The 20,188-nt window shown below is 46.5% G+C and overlaps 1 protein-coding gene across 2 annotated transcripts in view; it reads left to right on the top strand.

The window, feature by feature from the left end:
- Slc47a2 (solute carrier family 47, member 2) overlaps positions 1 to 18,759 on the top strand; it is a 41,234-nt gene extending 22,475 nt beyond the window's left edge. The window contains exons 8-16 of one of the 2 annotated variants that reach the window (XM_006533616.1): positions 6,629 to 6,742; positions 7,529 to 7,596; positions 9,543 to 9,651; positions 10,350 to 10,425; positions 11,451 to 11,520; positions 12,722 to 12,854; positions 16,371 to 16,465; positions 17,631 to 17,685; positions 17,947 to 18,759. In XM_006533616.1, the coding sequence (XP_006533679.1) occupies positions 6,629 to 6,742; positions 7,529 to 7,596; positions 9,543 to 9,651; positions 10,350 to 10,425; positions 11,451 to 11,520; positions 12,722 to 12,854; positions 16,371 to 16,465; positions 17,631 to 17,685; positions 17,947 to 18,182 (956 nt within the window). In that variant the 3' untranslated portion in view covers positions 18,183 to 18,759. The remainder of the gene's footprint in view (positions 1 to 6,628; positions 6,743 to 7,528; positions 7,597 to 9,542; positions 9,652 to 10,349; positions 10,426 to 11,450; positions 11,521 to 12,721; positions 12,855 to 16,370; positions 16,466 to 17,630; positions 17,686 to 17,946) is intronic. The other variant, NM_001033542.2, reaches the window with a different exon arrangement.
- Positions 18,760 to 20,188: the final 1,429 nt, after the last annotated feature.

Below are 20,188 nucleotides of genomic sequence, written 5' to 3'. Positions count from 1 at the left end.
TCTCCCCACCCACTCTCACTTTCTATCTTCAATTTCATGTCTTTTTTTTTTTTAAATGGCTTATTGTCCCCAGTCTGTGCTGTCTGTGTACTTCTGGGTGTGGGACCATACACTGGAGCTGGAGCACGGCCAAGCTACCAGGAGCCACACACCCTTAAAGAAACTGACACTTCCTCCCCAAGAATCTATCAGCCATCCATAGCTCCTTTGCTGTGGGTGGGGGCTCATGTAATCCTTCCCCCTTTCATGCTAGAACACTGACTGGCTATCTTTTCAGATCATGTGCAGGCAGCCACAGCTGCTGTTGAGTTCATGAGTGCAGTGTCAGATGACACTGTCTCCCTCCAGTCCTCCCTACCCTTTTGCTCTTAGGATTTATACGTAAAGAGATGAGCTTAGAGGCACTTTTATACTATGTCCCTGTAATACAAGAATAATAGTAGACTTACTCTGGCCATGGGTTCTGAGGAATGGCTGAGCCCCATGAGCCTGTCCTCCATCCACGACTGGATATTTGCAAGCTCAGTCTTGCCCAGGTCATGTGCAGACAACTATAGCTACTGAGCTCATGAGAATGGTAGCCATGCTGTGTCTGGGAGACGGTGTTTCACAGCCCTCTTCCCTGTAACCTGACTCTTGTATTCTTCCCACTGTCTCTTGCACTATATCCTCTGCACCCTGGAGGTGGTGACAGGGCTGTCCCCGTTAAGGGATGAACAATCACTTATTATTCAACAATCACTTATTCTCGGCAACTGGCCCAGCTTGAGTTTCTGCATTTACTGCCTTTCTCTGTGAAGAGAGGCTTCTCTGACCAAGGCTGAGCATGGCACCAGTCTAGGGTGTATGCTCACGTACTTAGGAGACAGTTCAACGACGCTTACACTTAATCAAACAGAAGCAGTTTAGGTTTATCACTAGAGACTCTGACCTCCCCAGCATTGGACCTTTGACCAAGTCCACAGTACAAAGCATGAACTGCCTCCTGAGAAGTGGGTCCTAGGTCCAACCAGAATGCAGCCAGGACGAGATTGCGTCCCTGGGGTCGTCTTAGCTGGCATGTTGGTATTGTAACATGGAAGGTGTGCAGCTGAGTAAGACATTGATGACATCTCTCTCCCAGCGTCCTGCGCAGCAGCTTTCACCAGTGAAAGCTAGACAGCAGGGAGGCAGCAGCATCCCACTCATTGTCCTGCACCCAAAGGCTGCTCTTACTATCTATCCCTTCCCTCTGTAGAACTGGCATTCCCCAGACATTATTCCCAGTCCTCTCTTGAGAGACAGCTACTGTCTGCAATAACGTTCCTACCCAGAGATGAATACTCTGTAAGAACAACATACTAACAACCACCTGTACAGCCATCATGCTGTAAGTACCAATTGTTTTGGAGTCTGTAAGGAGGCTGGTGGAACTTTTTGTGCTAATAGAGTTGTTCCTTTGCACCACTGTGAATGAAATAGCTAAGTTAATGAAATGGATTAAATGGAAAGATGAAGGAGAAACAGTCTAGGTGGATAGAGGGGAAGGATTTATGGGTTTTGTTTTTTGTTTGGTTGGATTTGGCTTCTTTTGGTGTAGAAAGAATGGGAGGGTAAATCGTCGGCTCAGCAAGTAAAAGCGGCTCCTCACAAACCCGACTCCCTGAGTTCATCTCCGGAACCTAACATGAAAGGAGAGAGAGAATTTCTGAAAGTTGCCCTTTGATCTCCACATGTGTGCTGTGGCATGCTTGCACACAGACACACATATACACATGCATGCCTGCACACTCACACATACACTCTCTCACACACACTCACACACACACTCTCTCAGTCTCTCTCATACACACATACTCTCACACACAGAGACTCTCTCACATACTCATTCTCTCTCTCTCTCTCTCACACACACACATGTATGCCTGCACACTCACACATACACTCTCTCACACACACTCACACACTCACACACACACTCTCTCACTCTCTCTCATACACACATACTCTCACACACAGAGACTCTCTCACATACTCATTCTCTCTCTCTTTCTCTCTCTATCTCTCTCTCTCTCTCTCTCTCTCTCTCACACACACACACACACACACACACACACACACACACCATTTTAAGAAAGAAAGGTGAGAGGCTACCCTTACAGCATTCCAAAGAATCTAATAGATTCTGTTTTCACTCTCATTTGATTCTAGAGTTTTTTAACATTTCTTTCCTGATTTCTTCAATGACATCCCGTTCAAACTCCAGGTCTTTGTATATTTTCCATTGTTTCTCTTAGTAATGACTTTTAGTTTGTTTCCATTATCTGATGGTAGAAAAGAAGTTATTTTATTTTATTTGATAAGACTTTTTTTTTCAGAATGAGATGTGGTCTATTTTAGAGAAAGTTTCATGTTGAATGTGTACTCCATGGCTGTAAATAGCATGTTTCTCATGGGAGTGTGGTACGTCCACATGATCTACAGTATGTTTTAATGTGGAAGTTTCCCTTTTGGTGGTTTGTTTTATCTAGATGGTCTATCTATTTATGCGAGAAAAGTATTGAAATCATCCAAAACTACTGAATCTGATCTAATATGTCCTTGCTGTGCCTTACAGTACTTGTTTATGTAGTTGGGACCCCAGTGTTAATGCATAGGTTATATATCATATACTCTTAATGGACGGTCCCATTGGCAGCATTTGGTGCCTTCTTAATCCGTCTGTCTCTGCTTGAAGTCTGCTTCAGCTTCAGCTTCCATTTGGTTGGTGTTGTCATCCTCCACCCCTTTGCGTTCTGTGAGTGTGCATCTTTACCACTGAGGAGTGCTTCTCTTGGATAAGTTAAGCGTCGCTTTTAGTCCAATCGGATACTTTATATCTTTTAACTGAAGCGCGGAGACCATTCACACTCGGGGTTATTTATTGTTTGGAAGGTTTTGCTGATTCCTCTAATTTTTTCATGGTGGAGTTGGCTGTTTATTTTATTCATTTCCCCTTTTCCACGACCATCTTATTCGTGTATTCACATAAGGGCTGATGTCATTTTGAATGGGACATAATTATTTCCCAGTCCTTCCTTGTTCATCTGTGCATCATAAAGTTATTCTCTGTGCTCTTGTGCATATGCTTGCTTTCCTCTCTCTTTTGTGTGTGGGATTCCTCTAAGTATCTTCTGCAGTGTTAGCTTTGTGCTTCCCTTAAAATAGCTTTACTTATCTAGTTTTTTGTTTTTTAAACAGAGAATCCCATGTATCCTAGGAAGCCTTGAACTTGATACATAGTAGAAAATGGCCTTGATTTTCTGATTCTCTTGCCTCCCTCCTCCTCCTCCTGATTGTTGGCAGGGGTCCCAGGGCCTGGGTTATGTGGTTCTGGGGACTGAGTTTTGCATTTTTGACAAGTCCTCTATTAACTGAGCTACATCCTCAGCCCTACTTCGTTGGTTTTAAAAGATAACCTTGCTTTATATTGTAAGCTTGCCTGACTTACTCGTGAGTGTTCTCTCTCTCTCTCTCTCTCTCTCTGTGTGTGTGTGTGTGTGTGTGTGTGAGTGTGTGAGTAAATCACTCTATACTTTCCTGAGTTGTAGGATCTGGGCTAGGTCAGATGTAATTCTGATTGGCTCGCCTTTACAAGGTGCTTTTTTTCCTTACAGATTTTAATATTTCTTTATTTTGTAGTCTTAGCAATTCCACTGTAGAGTATTGTGGGTTGATTCTTCTCAGGTCTCCCTATTTGGGGGTTCTAAGTGTAACTTGCTCTGAATGGCCACCTCTCTGCTCACATTTGGGACATTTTCTACCGTAACTTTATTGAACCTTTTATTTTTCTTTCTTCCATATGTTTGTGTGCGTGTTCAGATGTGCTTTGGCATAGTGTGAAAATGTCTGTGGAAGCCCAAGGCTGATGCTGAGAACATTCCTCATTCACTCTTGCATTTTCTTCTCCTGATGCAGGGTTTCTTGGACTTGGGGCTTGCTTATGTGGTTAGTCTTTGTCCTAGACAGTAACTATTGCTGTGATGAAACACCTTGACCAAAAATCAATGTGGGGAGTAAAGGGTCTATTTGACCTATGCTTCCGCATCACAGTTCATCATCAAAGGCAGTCAGGACAGGAACCTGGAGGCAGGAGCTGATGCAGAGGCCATGGAGGGGTGCTGTTTACTGGCTTGCTCCCCATGGCTTGCTCAACCTGCTTTCTTAGAGAATCCAGGACCACCTGGCCAGGAGTGGCCCCACCCACAATGCACTGGACCCTCCCCCATCAATCACTAGTTAAGAAAATGCCTTACAGGTCTCCCTTCCAAGGCATGGGCCCCAAGTTGGACCTATCATTGACTGGCTACTCCCACAAGTCCTGTGCCACCATTACCCTATTGCAGGCAGGGCAGATTGTAGGTCTAAGGTTTTGTGGCTGGTTTGGTGTCCCAGTCTCACTGCTGGGAGCCTTGTCTGGTTATAGAAGATGGTCAGTTCAGGCTTCATAACCCCTGTTACTAGAAGTCTTTGCTAGGTTACCCTTATAGACTCCAGGGAATTTTCATTTCGCTAGGTTTCTACGTCACTCCAAAATGTCTCCCAGTTCCTGCCATATCTCCCAGTACTTTCTCCTTCCACCCTACTCCCTATCCCTCCTGTCCCCCTCCCCCCCACATACACTCATACTTGTCCCCAGTCCACCCATGAAATCTATTTCTCCTTCCCAGGGAGAGCCATGCTTCTCACCTTGAGCCCACGTTACCTAGCCCCTCTGGGCCTGTGGATTGTATATCATGATTATCCATCACAGCTAATGCCCACATATAAGAGAGTTCATACCATGCTTGTCTTTCTGCATGTGGGTTACCTCGCTCAGGATGAACTGCCTGGATGTCCAAGAACCAGAAACTGGACCACTCAGAGACCCAGGATAGAACCAAATACAACTGGAAAAAAAGTCAATGAACTGATTCCTAATATTACCTTGCAATAGTCATAGATCAGTACCTAGCCCAACTGTTCTCAGAGAGGCTTTATCTAGCAACTGATGGGAGCAGATGCAGAGACCCTCTGCCAAACACTAGATGAAGCCAGGGGAACCGTGAAGAAAGGGAGTGGGGGATGAAGGAGCCAGAGAGGGGGTGGGGGATGAGGGAGCCACGAGGGGTCGAAAGCACCATAAGAACAAGGCCCACAGGATCAACAAAGCAGGGCTCTTAGCGGCTAAGAGAGACTGAAGCAACAGCCACGGTCCCTGTACGGGGTCTGAGCTATGCCCTCTGCTGTACGTTATGGTTGTGTAGCTTAGTGTTCTGTAGAACTCCTCACAGTGGTAGTGTGGGATGTCTCTGACTCTTGCCTGCTCTTGTGACCCTTTTCCTTCTAGTCCAACCTTGATATGAGGGCTGTGCCTAGTCTTGTTTTTATCTTGTTATGCCATGTTCAGTTGATCTTCCCCCCACCCCCAGAGGCTTTTGGTTTTGTTTGTTTGTTTTTTTTTTTAAGAAAACAAGGGGGCTGGTGAGATGGCTCAGTGGGTAAGAGCACCCGACTGCTCTTCCAAAGGTCAGGAGTTCAAATCCCAGCAACCACATGGTGGCTCACAACCATCCGTAACGAGATCTGACTCCCTCTTCTGGAGTGTCTGAGGACAGCTACAGTGTACTTGCATATAATAAATAAATAAATCTTAAAAAAAAAAAAAAAAAAAAAAAAAAAAAAAAAAAGAAAACAAGGAGGAGGGGATCAGAGGGAAAGGGGAGATGGGGGGTGGACTGGGAGGCATGGGGAGAAGGGATATTGCAGTCAGAATGTAATTTATGAGAGAAGAATAAAAAATAAAATAAAATAAAATAAAATAAAATAAAATAAGAGGGTCTAGAGAGATGGATTAGTGGTTAAGAGCCCTGGCTGCTCTTCCAGAGGATCCAGGCTCAATTCCTAGCACCCACACAGCAGCTCACACCTGTCTGTATCTCTACTTCAAGGGGATTTGATACCCTCACACCAATGCACGTAAAATAAAGTTAAATAAAAGAAATAAAAACGAAAATACCATACAGGCTTGCCTACAACCTGATCTTACTTGAGGGTCCCTACTCCCAGATGACCTTAGCTTTTGTTGAGTTGACATGGAGCTCTCCAGCACTCTGGGCTCCTGTGGCGGAACATATGAACTGTTCTTTGACCCTAAATCCCATTTCAATTTTGGGATTTCAAATTCTGTACACAGAGCCACAAAGACCCCCCAAACAAACAAACAAACAAACAAACGAACAAAAAAACCCTGCTGACTCATGTAGGGATTCCGTCATTCATTTCTAGAGGAATCTGTTCATGTTTATGTTCTCAATAACAGTACGTAAGATTTCCACTTCTCTCTGTATCTGTGGGTCTTTGCTATTTTCTGCCATAGTTGCTGTGGGGGAGGGGTGCTGCTGATAGTCAGCCTGTTAAGTCTCTGCTGATAACTCATGTGGGTGTTTGTTTATACACTTGGTTTTGGAGTCCAGTTCTTACATGGCCAGTTTGGTTCTTCCCTCTCAAGCTGTGGTCTTCCCTGACACCCCGTATCCTGCTGGGGAACCGGCACCCTCGTCTCCGGCTCTGTGTGAGAGGTGGTGGCTGTCACACAGTGCACACACCTACTTTCTCGCCTGTTCTCCAGGGTGGACAAGGGAGTGCTTCCAGGAGTGGAGCTCCTACACGCGCCTGGCCATCCCCAGTATGTTCATGGTGTGCATCGAGTGGTGGACCTTCGAGATTGGGACCTTCCTTGCAGGTCTGTCTGTACCCGGGGAACCTGCACCCAGCCTGGGCAGTGGCAGCTCAGAGAAGTGGAAGCTTCTGTGGGGTCCTCGGGGTCCTCATGGGGGCTTGCAATATAGGCATGAACCCGCAGCCGGCCGTCAGCGCATGCGCTGGCATCGCTCTCACTCTGCTATGTCCGCCTGTGTTTTGTGATCAAGGAAAGGAGGGCTCGTGGGATGAGATGACAAACTCCACAGCTATCTTGACTCTCTGACCACCCTGTGCAGTCGATGGCTTTGCCAGGCTTCCCGCTGAGTTTGGTTGTGTGTCAGCTGAGACACGTGTTTCTGCAGACCTATAATTATTTTGGTCTTGTTTCTGGTAATGTTTATAGTTCAGACAGCAGCAATAACTTACTGTGGACACTGCCTCCTTCAGTTGTCCCCAAAGCTGTCCTGTTCCCCTTCGTACCACTTGACTCCTGAGACCCCGCCACCCAGGAACCTCATCTTACCCAACTTTGGTCCTCAGGGTGTCTTCCCTGATAGATCAGGGGTTTGTAGAGTGAACACATCACTTGCTATGCCGAGAGTCTTGGCAACTTGCCAGGAAGAGGTGTCTAGGGTTTTTTGCATCTGGGCCATCCTTGATTTCTCTTAAATGAAAATTTAGGCGAGAAGCTAGAGACATAGTACAGTTGCAGACACACACACACAGACACAAGCCTATGTATAAATATATATGTGTTCTAGTTTCGTAAAGAAAATGGTTCCTCCCGTCTACTGTCTGACTTGTATTGTCTGAGTTGCTGTTTCAGGCCTTGTTAATGTGACAGAACTGGGAGCCCAGGCCGTCATCTATGAACTGGCTTCTGTCGCCTACATGGTAAGAATATGAGAACACTTTGTACCTTCTTTGTATAAAACCCTTGGGCCATTATAGCTACATTTAACAGAGGTGCAGAGAAGGAGGAAGGGGGCCTGGGGTACTGACCATACTGTCTCCCATTGTGTGGCATGGGCTCCTCACCTAGTTCTCTGTGCTTCAAATGTTGTGCATACAACTGAGAGGAAACCATAGCTACCCACTGCAAGTGAAGACGGAACGAGGCCCCGTGCCTCGGACAGCAGGAAGCTTGGCGTATTCAGTTAACCAGCGTGAAGTTGCTGCTGGGACTTGGTTTTGAGCGTGGGGGATCAGTTCCTCCCCTCCTCTGGCCTGTGGCCTGCTCAGGAGACAGAAAAAGCAGCATGACTATCTCAGAATCTCACCCGTGTATAGCAAGCTAGCAAAAAGAAAACAGGGACCAGACATGGTGGTATGTGCCTTTAATCCCAGCACTTGGGAGACAGAGGCAGGCGGATCTCTGTGAGTTCAAGGCCAGCCTGGTCTACAAATTAAATCCAGAACAGCCAGAGCTATTACACAGGGAAACCTTGTCTCAAAACATTAAAAACAAAAAACAAAAGCCACAAAACAGGGTCTAAGATGCATCAAACCTTTTAAGTGGGCTATCTGGGAGTATTTTTCTGCTTAGTAGTTTAAGCTGACTGAAATTGAATGAGAGCAGCTAGCCTGGGGAGCCCAGGGTTGGCAGCCCACTGTGGAACCTGGACAGAGGCTCTGAGAACAGGGGTGCTATGTGGTGCTGGCTGCCACAGGGGTTGCTAAGAGAAAGGGTGGAGGTAGGGTGGAGCAGCAGGCAGACCCATTTGCTCTCAAGGGAAAGATGTGTGGGAGCCTGGGGAAGCAGGAGGAGGCGGCTAGAGTCAGCCAGGTGAGGAGCTAGGAGGCTGTGGAAGAGAGAAGAGAATGGGCGGGATGGGAGTGGGGGTGGGGTAGGGAGGGGGGAAGGCAGAGTGCAGCTGACTGCAGAATGCAAAATGAGAATCAGATCAGCACAGGCACCTAGTACAAAAAGGTACTCTGGTTGCCTGTTTCATAAAGATGACAGAGACCATCTGGGCAAAAGGATTATGATCCATTTTGGATACCCCAATCCATTGTAAAAATGAGGGCAGTGTGTAGCTCAGCTGATAGAATGCTTATCACACCTGAAGCCATGGAATCAATTGTTAGCATCAGATAGAGCATGGGCTGCATGAGTTCTTGCCTCAATAATAAATAAATAAATAAATAAATAAATAAATATAAAAATGAAAAGAAGGAAGTGGTTGCTCATCTCGGAATACAGAAGAAGACTGTCCTAGAGGAGGCCTGGTGTGCAGAAGGCAGGACTAGAAGAGTTCTCAACCACAGACCCAGAGGACACCAGGACAGAAGGAAGAAGACCAAGAGAAGTGTGTAGAGGATCCAGGAGTGAAGGCTGGGACAGCGGAGGTGGCGAGGCTGCTGGCTGTGTCCCTGGGTCACCAGACACCTCTGGAATGAGGGACCTGTCAAAGGACTGACTGTAGGAAGGGGAGAGGGGCAGCTGAGAAGACTTCCTGAGGCTCAGTTGTCACAGTGGGGAAGGGAAAAAGTCACATAAAAATCAGGCATGTGGCATGTGGAATCCTCGAGGCAGAGAGGTGGGGACAGGAAGATCCCTGTAGCCAGAGCCCCCCACCCCGACCAGCCAGTCGAGCTTCAGTGATGAGCCCCAGGTCCCAATAAGAGACCCCTAAAGCAAGGTGGGCAGCTCTCAAGGATGAGTGTCTGAGGTTGACCTCTGGCTTCCACCTGTGTGGGTGCACAATACAAGCCCCTCCCCCAACTAAATCAATAATGCCTTTCCGCTCATCATCCGTCAATTGCTGCTTTTAGTTAACATGCAGGCTTCCTTTCCTTTTCTTTGATTTTAACCGTGACTTATGACTGCGCATCCCCAGGTGCCCTTTGGCTTTGGTGTGGCTGCCAGCGTCCGAGTGGGCAATGCTCTGGGGGCAGGGAACGCTGACCAGGCCCGGTGTTCCTGTACCACTGTTCTTCTGTGTGCTGGTGAGCAGTATCCCCGATGTCCGGACTGAAGTTAGTATAATGCCTGAGTCTGTGCCTGCACGGCAGAATATCTGAGATGGGTAGATTCATTGAGAACCAGGTTTATTGCTGACAGCTTTTAGGGCTGGAAAGCCTAAGATCAAGGTACCACGAGGTCTGGCTATCTGGTGAAATCCGCCCTCAGCTTCCAAGATCTACTCGATGTTATATAGTCTTGAAGGGAGGAACAGGGTGAACTCGTGTGGTGAGAGAGCAGGAAGTGGAAAAGGGGGGGGGGGCAGGCCCTTTTAGAAAACATCTGTCCTCCCTGCCCCCCCTCACCTGGCAGCAGGGCCCTCATGATTCAGTCACCTTGCTTCTGCTTTGGGAATGAAATTTCACCCTGAGCATTAGAGAGACAAAAACATTCTTAATGTAAGCCTCATGCTCCCAAGGGATGGAGAACAGCAGGTCTCGGGATTTACACTGTAACACTGCTTTTGAGACAGGGTTTCACCATGCTGCCCAGGCTGGTTGTGAACGCCCAGGTCACAAGGTTAAGCAATCCTTCTGCCCCAACTCCCCACAAAACTCGGGCTGCAGGTGCATGTTCCTCAGCTCAGCCGCACTCTTACTTCTTGACTGACACCATCTCCCCTGGGAAGCGTTGTCACGTTCTGGAGAACTGTTGTTTCCTGTGACCCCTCCTTATTTCGCAGGTGTCTGTGCACTCCTGGTGGGGATTCTGCTCGCAGCCTTGAAGGATGTGGTTGCCTACATCTTCACCAATGACAAGTAGGTGGCCATCCGGGGACTGTCTTGGCTCTGGCGCTTTCTTCCCTGCATGCTTCTGCTTGGGAGGGGGCGTTGCCCTTCACGCCACATGAAAGCCCCGTAGCACAACCAGGAAGGAGAGGCAGGAACAGAGGAGAAACAAGATTGAACGCTGCTAGCCCATGCAAATCCACCCCACTCTTCCAGTACCTCGACACCCATCAGGTCCGAGTGGAGTTTTGCTGTGAGAGACAGAAGGCAGCTTGGGTTAGTCTCATCCCCAGATGGGCACGTCCTGGGCCAGGGCGGTCTGTGGCAGCCAACTCTTCAACTCTTCATTTGAGGCCATGTTTGCAAACATCACAGACTCAACCTTCACTTTTATTGTATTTTCAGTAACAATAATTACATAAGTACTTAAGTCTAACCACTTGTCTGTTGACTAGCGTGGACCATTATCAGGCCTAGTGGCCCAGACCTGCCTAGAATTGCAGTTATTCAGGAGGGACAGGAAGATAAGCTCAAGGCCAGTTTGGACAGCATAGTGAGACTCTGTTTCAAAATAAATACTTTTTTTTTTAAAAAGAAGAAAATATCTTCATAGTGTCAGAAACTCTATTTATTAATAAAATCTGAATTAGTATGATTTTATCATATACTTGATTTGCAAAAAATGTAATGTATGCTAGGCTTGTGATTTTTAAAAATTATGTAGTGGTATGTGTTGGTGTATGTGTCTATGTGTATGTGTGTGTGTATGTATATGTGTCTATGTGTATGTGTGTATATGTGTGTATATGTGTATGTGTGTATATATGTGTATATATATATATGTGTATGTGTATATGTGTGTGTGTGTGTGTGTGTGTGTGTGAGCATAGAGGTCAGTATACAACTTATGGGAGTCGATTCTTTCCTTTCACCACGTGAATCCTGGAAGTAGAACTCAGCTCATCAGGCTCAGCCGACAGCACCTTTGGCAGCTGAGCCATCTTGCTGACCCAGGTGTATTTAAGTCGCTGACTACTGCCCTTCTCCTGTAACAGGGACATCATTTCCCTTGTGAGTCAAGTGATGCCCATTTTTGCTCCCTTTCATCTCTTTGATGCACTTGCGGTAAGTATGCAGCAATTTTTACTCTGGCATGTGTGGAAAATGTTCCTAGCTTGTTTATCTGTGATTTAATGTTTGGAGTGAAGGGCAAGGGTCCCCTTGGTTCTCCCCATCTCTCCACACTGAATGCCTTCAGTGATGTGGTGACCCGATGACTTGGTGGCTGCTGTACACTCCCAAGGCAGGCCAGTAAGGATGAGCTTACACTGACCACCAGAAGGTCTCTCCCTGGGCTCATCTTCTGCAGGCCTGTGGGTGTTTCAAGATCCTTTGGCTACACTCCAGAACCATCCTTGGATGCTTATTCTCAGTATGAACAATTATTCTCTGTGGCCTGACTTCCTGGTCATTGTCATTTGGTTTCTCTTCCTGTGGGCTTTCCTCCACTTTCTCCACATCACTCTGAAGACAGGGCTGTGAGCACAGCAGTGATGAAAATAGTGGCAGAGATGCCCACCCTCTGTGGGTGGTCTTCAGCCACTCCCACCCTCTGTGGGTGGTCTTCAGCCACTCCCACTCTTTCCTGCTAAGGTGCCATTATTGAAGCCTTTAACTTTTCAGACAATATGAGACTTTGTAAACTAACTGTAAGCAGTTGAAATAGTCAGAAATTTAAATAATGTCACCTGTCTTTTGCTGTGACAGAATCTACAACCAAAAGCGACTTGGGGAGGAGAGGGTTTCTTTGGCTTTCATGTCCTAAATCACAACCCATTTATGGAAACCAAGGCAGGACCTTAAGGCAGAAACCTGGAGGTGGGAACTGAAACCACCTGCCTCAGGTTGACACCGCCCACGGTGAGCTGGTCCCTCCCACATCAGGTTGACACCGCCCACGGTGAGCTGGTCCCTCCCACATCAGGTTGACACCGCCCATGGTGAGCTGGTCCCTCCCACATCAGTCCCCACAGATATGCCCACAGGCCAGTGTGATAGAGTGAATTCCTCAGTCGAGGTCCTCTCTTCCTAGGTGACTCTAGATGGTGTCAAGTTCATAGCATAAAGCCCACGACCTGACAGTTCTTTAACACAAGCTGCTGTGTGCCTTTTCCCAGTAGTGTTTGAAACAGGATGTTTTTCTTCATCTCGGCTGTGATGTCTGCTTTGGGGACAGCTTGGTCTATGGGACAGCGACACTGTACTCTGAACTGGACGTGATGAGCAGTTGCTGACTTCTATGCTGCTGTCGGTTCCCTCCCTGCAGGGCACCTGTGGCGGGGTCCTGAGAGGCACGGGAAAACAAAAGATAGGCGCTGTCCTGAACACTATCGGTTACTACGGGTTTGGTTTTCCTATTGGAGTGTCCCTGATGTTTGCTGCTAAGCTTGGGATAATAGGTATGTGTTTGATCTCTTAGCGATGCACCCCAGATCTCACTGTTGCAGGAAAATAGGTCGATTGAGATGTAAAGCAGTTGACTGGAGAGCTGTTCTGTGGAGAGGGAGGCATTCCTGCATGGTGCCTGCATGTGCTCTGTTGCTGTGCTCTGCAGCAACAGAGGTGACTGTGGGATTACAGGTTTTCATGACTTCCTGGCTCTCCTAGTGTTTCTCCACTAAAGGGCGCAATGGATTGGGGGCTGCAGTGTGCTTGTGTGCATATGACTTAAGACATGTTTAAGAAGTGTCTGCGGAAGACTGGTGAGGTGGCTTAGTGGATAACAGTGCCTGCCATGATCTCATCACCCCGATCAGGCCCTGGAATCCATTGTCAAAGGAGAAAACCAGCCCCTAAAAGTTGTCCTCTGACCTCATAGTGTGTGTATCCACACTCTTACACACGTGTCACACACCCATATACAGTTACACACACACAATCATATATACGCGCACAACCATCCATACATAATCACACACACATAAACACCTGCACACTCATATACACAGTCATATACACACACTCATATAAACACAGAATCATACATGCACACAGTCATATACACACCACTGTGTGTAGACATAATCATGAACATATAACCATACAGACACAATTATGTATACACAAGATCACATGTACAATCACATATAACCATACACATTAATAATACATTTAAAAAATTTTAAAATTAACTGTAGAATCTGTTTCATTGACTCTTTTTAGCAAACAAGTCTGAGGATTTGACAAATGCTTTTTTGGTGTAATTATTAACCTTAGATGAAATATGAATGTGGGGGATATTGTCTTCCTCATAATCACCCTGACTGCGATACACTAATTGAACTGCTAGATTTTTATATTACTGTTTTATGTGAATTTTGCTATTGACTTTTATTTTATGTGCGTTTTGGCTGGGGGTGTGTGCTTGAGCTGTTGGCCTTGCATGAGCCAGGTGAGTGTTCCACCACAGAGACACACTCTCAGCCCTTGTCAGAGGTGATAGTAATATTGTTCATATACATTGCTTACTTCATGAAATTGGTTCAGTTTTTTTTTTTTGTATGCCCCAATGCAAGCTAAGTAAGATGAGGATTACTTACTTGTATAGAAGTCTTCCATGAAGCTGTTTTAACCTAGGATTTTAAAAAGTTTATGCTCCCGAGGCCGTCTCAGCTTCTGCTTGGACTTTTATTGGTCTACATGAGTAAATTATATCATTCTTAGAAATGTTTTATTGAGGTTCAAAATATGTAGAATTGTGCAAAGTAAGTCAAAAGTGGTATATGTGTTTTGTGTATATATTCAAGTTTTCATTTGCTATGTATTTCTTCTAGTAACAATGAATTTTATTTCATATTAAAAATAGTACAGTTGGGGCTGGGGATGCCTACCACACAGGATACCCTGGGCTACGTCCTCAGAACTCTCTTTAAAAGTCTAATTAGAGAACTTCAAGACTGTGATGATATGTATGGAAATCACTCCTCACATTTTGTGTCCAAGCAGCACATCTTTATCATGTAACAAATATTATTCCCCTCTCCCATTTCTTTGCAAAGCATGAAATTACAGCTGGCAGAGGAGATGTGCTATGTGCCACCTCTGTACTGCATCTCTGGGAGTGGGCATAGAATGGCTCCTGCTTACAAAACAAGGCTCGAGGATCACCCAACACGTGTGCACCACTGATACGTTCCTGAACCTTGCCTTAGGATCAGTTCCTAGGAATGCAATCATGACATTTAAGGGAATATGCTGACCTGCTGTCTACATCTCATCTGTAGGGCTCCCTCTAGCTTCTGCTTAATGTTTTTGCAGGAGCAAATGCGAGAATCAATCTTAGCAAACTGCTGACAAACAAATTGGGAGACTTAGTCCCAATTTACAGAGCATCTTAACTCCCTCCGCACAGCTTGCTCTGCAGGGACTGCTGTAACTCCAGCTCTAGAGTGATTTAGCGCCCTCTTCTGTCTTCTTTGGGCATTGCACTTACATTCAGGCAAATCACTGACCCGCATGTAAAACACCACTTTGATAGTTTCTTCTTATACATATTTTTTCATGGGGCTCTCTTAGAGTCTCAATGTTTTTTTTAAGGTTTATTTATTTAATATGTGTGTACCTGAGTGTATGTGTGCGCAGTGCTTGTGGATGCCAAATGAGGGCATTGAATCTCTTGGAACTGGAGTTATAGATAGTTGTGAACCACCATGTGGGTACTGGGAATCAAACCTGGGTCTTCTGCAAAACCAGGAAGTGCTCTTAATCCCTGAGCCATCTCTGTATTCCCTAGGTTTCCATATTTTTCATGTAACAGTTGGAGGAATGTCTTCCAAGCAAGCTACTTCCTCCCTCTACCCTTCTTCCTTCCTTCCTTCCTTCCTTCCTTCCTTCCTTCCTTCCTTCCTTCCTTCTTACACGCGTTCTCACGACCGGCCAGGAAAGACACAACAAACCAGAATCTTCTGCGGCAAAACTTTATTGCTTACATCTTCAGGAGCAAGAGTGCAAAACTCAAACCCAAAAACGAAAGCGAAACCCCGTCCCTATTTAGGAGAGTTATCCTTCGCCTAGGACGTATCACTCCCTGATTGGCTGCAGCCCATGGCCGAGTTGTTGCCACGGGGAAGGCAGAGTACATGGGGTGGAGAAATACCCTTGGCACATGCGCAGATTATTTGTTTACCACTTAGAACACAGCTGTCAGCGCCATCTTGTGACGACGAATGTGGGGGCGGCTTCCCACACTTCCTTCATTTATTGACTGACATTTTCAGTCTGTATCCGGGACTGGCTGGGAACTTACTATGAATCCCAGGGTAGCCTTGAATCATTATCCTACTGCTTCAGCCTCCTGAATGCAAGGATTGTGGGTATGAGCCACCATGCTTGGCTTCAGAGCAAGCTTTTGAAAATCCCAGCTCTCACACTTACCCATGTGTACAGCAGTCTGAACCCCTCTCATGGGTCCCCATTACTATGGATAAACAGTAACTCCTGTTTTCTCCTGTGGCTTACATGTCCTCCACTGCCTTCTCCTACCTTGTCATTTCTTACGTGACCTCTCTGTAGGGCTCCCACGCTGGCATCTTCTTGCAGCAGGCTCCTCCTGCCTCCGTCTGTACTGCTGGCCTGGGCCTTCCCTAGGCTGGTTCCTCACCCTCTGCTCTCACCTCAAGAGACAGCTGGCCACTCACTCAGAGTTCACTGCAGGTTTTCACCAGCGACCAGAGAGTGTCTGCCACATTCCTACCACTCTTGACATTTCCTGTTTGGTTTCTTGCTTGCCATCTCATCCCTTCAGTGTCTCTGATAGATCAGTGGCAGACTTCAGTCTTCTCTGCTCCGTGTTTATCCAAAATTTTTGAGAAGTTAATTTAACTGAAATTTTGCTCCATTGATCCTGAGTTAATGAGAATGGATTTTAATGATCATGGAGTTGGAACTGACTGCCGGTGCTCATTTTGTGTCCGCAGGCCTCTGGGCTGGACTGATAGTCTGTGTCTCCTTCCAAGCCTTCTCCTATTTAATCTACATCCTGAGGACAAACTGGAGCAGAGTCGCAGAGCAGGTAACAGGCTTTGTATCACTGTAAAATGCATCAATACTTGATCCATGCTTGATAAGGTCGATAAAGAAAATCCCATCAGTTTTGAGACAGTGAATCATGAACTGTAACTATGCGGATAGTGAAAGGGGACAGGAAGATAGGTCCTCTTAATTAGAGTTGGCTGGTGTCCTCTGACCAGGACTCAGCTTAAAACAAAGAAAACAGGAATTGGCTTCAAAATACTTTTGTGTTTATGTAAAATAGTTTCTGCTGATTAGCTTTTTTTTTAAGGCTTCAATTAAAAAAATGTATTTGGTTCTGTTCTTACAAAGAAGTAATATGTTAAGTGTTTGTGATTTGTGGGACACTTGGGCTGGGGTGGTGACCCACATGAGTGTGTGGGCAGAGACTGAGGGCTCATCTCATTGTGGTGAGGCCTAATGTGAGATGGGTCGGTGGCCAAGAGGAAGGACTCTTACAGAGACAGGAGGTGAGCTCAGGAGTTTGGGCCGTCTTCTTTTCTTTTTCTGATTCCTTTGGCTTTGCCTAATGGTGATGGATTGTGTGTTTCTTCAACTCATCTTGATGTGTTGTGAGAATAGAATATATGGAATATGGACTAGGGGGCTGGAGAAATGGCTCAGTGGTTAAGAGAACTGGCTGCTCTTCCGGAGAACCCCTCTTTGGTTCCCAGCACCTGCACTGCAAGGTAGTTCACAGTTGCCTGTAACACCAGTTCCAGGGGGTCCAATGTCATCTTCTGGCCTCCATGGGTACTGTGTGCACATTGCCCTCAGATATACTTGCAGACAAAGCACCCGTACACATAAATAGTTCTTAGGGGAAAAAATAGATATTGACTTGGTCAGTAAACTAGGTTTTAGATGGTGGTATCATTTACCTTTAGATCTTGGTCCTTTTATTTGTGTTTGGAGACACTAAAAGCAGAAGGGCAAATGCGTTAAACTTTCAGTTTTTCCATTATTGCTGCCAGAGGAGCATTGGGACAAGAACAGCCATTTTCTGGCATTATTGTCTCTTAGAGTATCATGTGACATTTTTATGGCCAGAGAAAGCTGTTTCTGAGATTCTAGTCTTTCAGCACAAGCCTTAAGTTGAAGTTTTAACAAAAAGCTACATCTTGGCTTGGCTTCCACTTCATTTACTTATGTAGCCTTGTTTTTAGGCACAAGTTCGAGCTGGGCTAAAAAGCACCAAGGAGTTGATACCCACGCCAGCAGGTAATGGACTCTTCGCTTTACAGTTCTGGTTTTGCTTTACGAAGTCTGAAATGCAGTTTGGCCAGAGAGGTTGAGTTCACGAGCTCCTGTTCTCGTGACAATAAAATTTTCTCAGCCATAATTTGTCAGATCAATTCTGAACTCTCCCGTTAAAATGTGTTTTTAATATAAAATTTTTAATGTAAAAAATGCTGATGATTGAGGGTCGTTTTTTAATACCACAATGACAAAGTGAATGTCCCAACTGCTCTCTTCAAACAGATCTGCCCATCTTGGAAAGAGAAGTTATGGATGGAGTGATTTTGCCTGATATCATCAGGCCAGAGAGTCAGACCGGCCAGCTGGTGGTGGAAGAGAACAGCCAGTGTGCAGTGCCCACCGTTGGGGAGGTCTTGACGGGGAGACAGCTGGTTTTCTATCGTGGGATGGCTCTGACTGTTTCTGTTGCTGTCCTCATAGCAGGGATTGTGGTGCGAGTTTTCAATGACCGTGGCTAAGATAGGACTGTCTCCGGTCTGTGGACTGGTAATACTTGTGTGCCACATCCTGAGCGTGGCTGTGAGCTTGTCATTCTCTCAACTGCCGGTAGAAAGGCTGCCAGTGAGCTTGTCCTTGGTTAAGCTTCTGTATGGCCCTGTGGCCCTGTCGTACTGCAGGTCACGAAAGGAGCAGCTCATGTGCCTAGTGTGTGCAAGGCCCTTGTTTGATGTCATCCTTTGTAGGATGAGGGGAGGGGAGAATGAACAGATAAATGAATAAATGGCTATCCAGATTGTGGGGGGGGGGGGAGGGTGCTGGGGAGGGAACCCCGGGACCTCAGCTCAAGCTAGGCAAGAACTCTTAACACTGAGCACTCCGAGCACTCGCTCCCACCCCCAGAAGCTCTGCTGGTAGGAAAGCTTTTCCCCAATGACTTTATCATGATTTCTCTACTGTGAGTGTGCTTTCCTCTCCCCAGCATCCTCTGCTGCTGCGTTCTTGCCATGAGCGAGCTGACTATCAGGTACCTGTTCTCGCTCTGTCTGGGAACTGTGTCACAGAAGCATTGATAAAATAAAAATCTAAGATCTAAAATGTGTGCTGAGAATATTTGGGAACAGAAGGCTATCATAAAAAGGTAACTTTTAGGTTTTTACCTTTAAACAAAATTTCATGGCAATTTTCTTATTAATTAGAACTGCAATGCATATTTATTTATTTATTTGTTTATCATTGGCTCCCACAATGCTTTGGTTTGGTTTCACTTTCCAGGAAAGCTATTTTTATAGCCTACTCTAGAAAATGTGGTCAAATCTAAGATAGAAGTTTTAAAAAATTATATACTAAGACAACAAAAGAATACCAGGCAGTCCCCAAGTTGCCCAGGGGTGGGGGTGCAAAGCCCACAGTGTTACTTGGCCTCCATGACTACCATTCACCCAGAGTGATCAGCAGATGTGGATTAGAATGGGGTCCTGCATCCCTGGACGCAGGAAGTTTGACTGTGCACACCCCATGCTGCCACCACAGACAAAGACAAAGCTGCAGGACCCCACTCCCGGGGTGAGGGGGTGCGGTCTGAGGTCCCCTGGAAACTGCGGTGTTCAGCTATCTAGTCTCTGGGCCGCATGGAGGCCAGGGACAGGGACGGCAGGTTTTAGCTCTTGGACACCTCAGACACCCCTCAATGTCATGGAAGAGCTGAGAATGGAGTAGGGGCCGCAGGGCTGGCTCTAGCTTGCGCCAAAGGGAAAAGGGCGGGGGGGGGGGCGGGGGCGGGGAAAAGGGCGGGAAAAGGGCGGGAGGCACTCCAGCTGGGTCCCTCTGGGAGGAGAGTCCTTGGCTTGCTCAGCGGGTTGCTTGGCTTGGTGAAAGCTGTGGCTGGGAACACAGGGCCTCCTGCGTGAGATTAGGTGCAGCTCTTTAGAAGAAGACCTGCTCCATTGCTCCGGCTTGGTTGGATCCCCATGAAAAGAGGCAGTCCATGGTTTTAAGGCATTTATTGTCATGGCAGAGAGTTGTGAGGAGTGAAACTGTACCCCCTTTTCTCAAGGCAGGTCTGAGGTTAGGAGAGGGGAGCTAAGAAGGTAGTAGAGGCAGAGAAAGGCAGAAAGAGGGAGAGAGTAGAGAAGTAGAGGCAGGCCATAAACAAATGGAGAGAGGGAGAAGGGAATGCAGAGAGAGGGGGAGCAAGGGGGCAAGAAAGAGAGGCAAGAGAGTAAGAGAGAGAGGAGGGGGCAAGCAGTCCCTTATATAGTAGGCCAGGCCTACCTCGCTGTTATCAGATAACTGTGGGGGTGGAGTCCAGACAGAATACCAGGAGCTTGGGTCATTGCACTATGTTACTGATGGCCCCAGAATCATGGAGGTGGGGCCTCCTGTCGGGAGCCTGGTGTCTGGGGGTGCTACACCTTTCCTTCCTTGCAGGAACACCCGCTGGGTCTCTGGGGTTTAATCCTAGCTCAACCAGAAAACAGGCTGTCTTTCATGGTCCCACAAGTAGATAAAGAAACAACATTTAATT

Source organism: Mus musculus, chromosome 11 (assembly GCF_000001635.26).
Source record: "Mus musculus strain C57BL/6J chromosome 11, GRCm38.p6 C57BL/6J".
NCBI classification, from domain to species: domain Eukaryota; kingdom Metazoa; phylum Chordata; class Mammalia; order Rodentia; family Muridae; genus Mus; species Mus musculus.
This window is presented reverse-complemented; position numbering and strand designations above follow the sequence as displayed.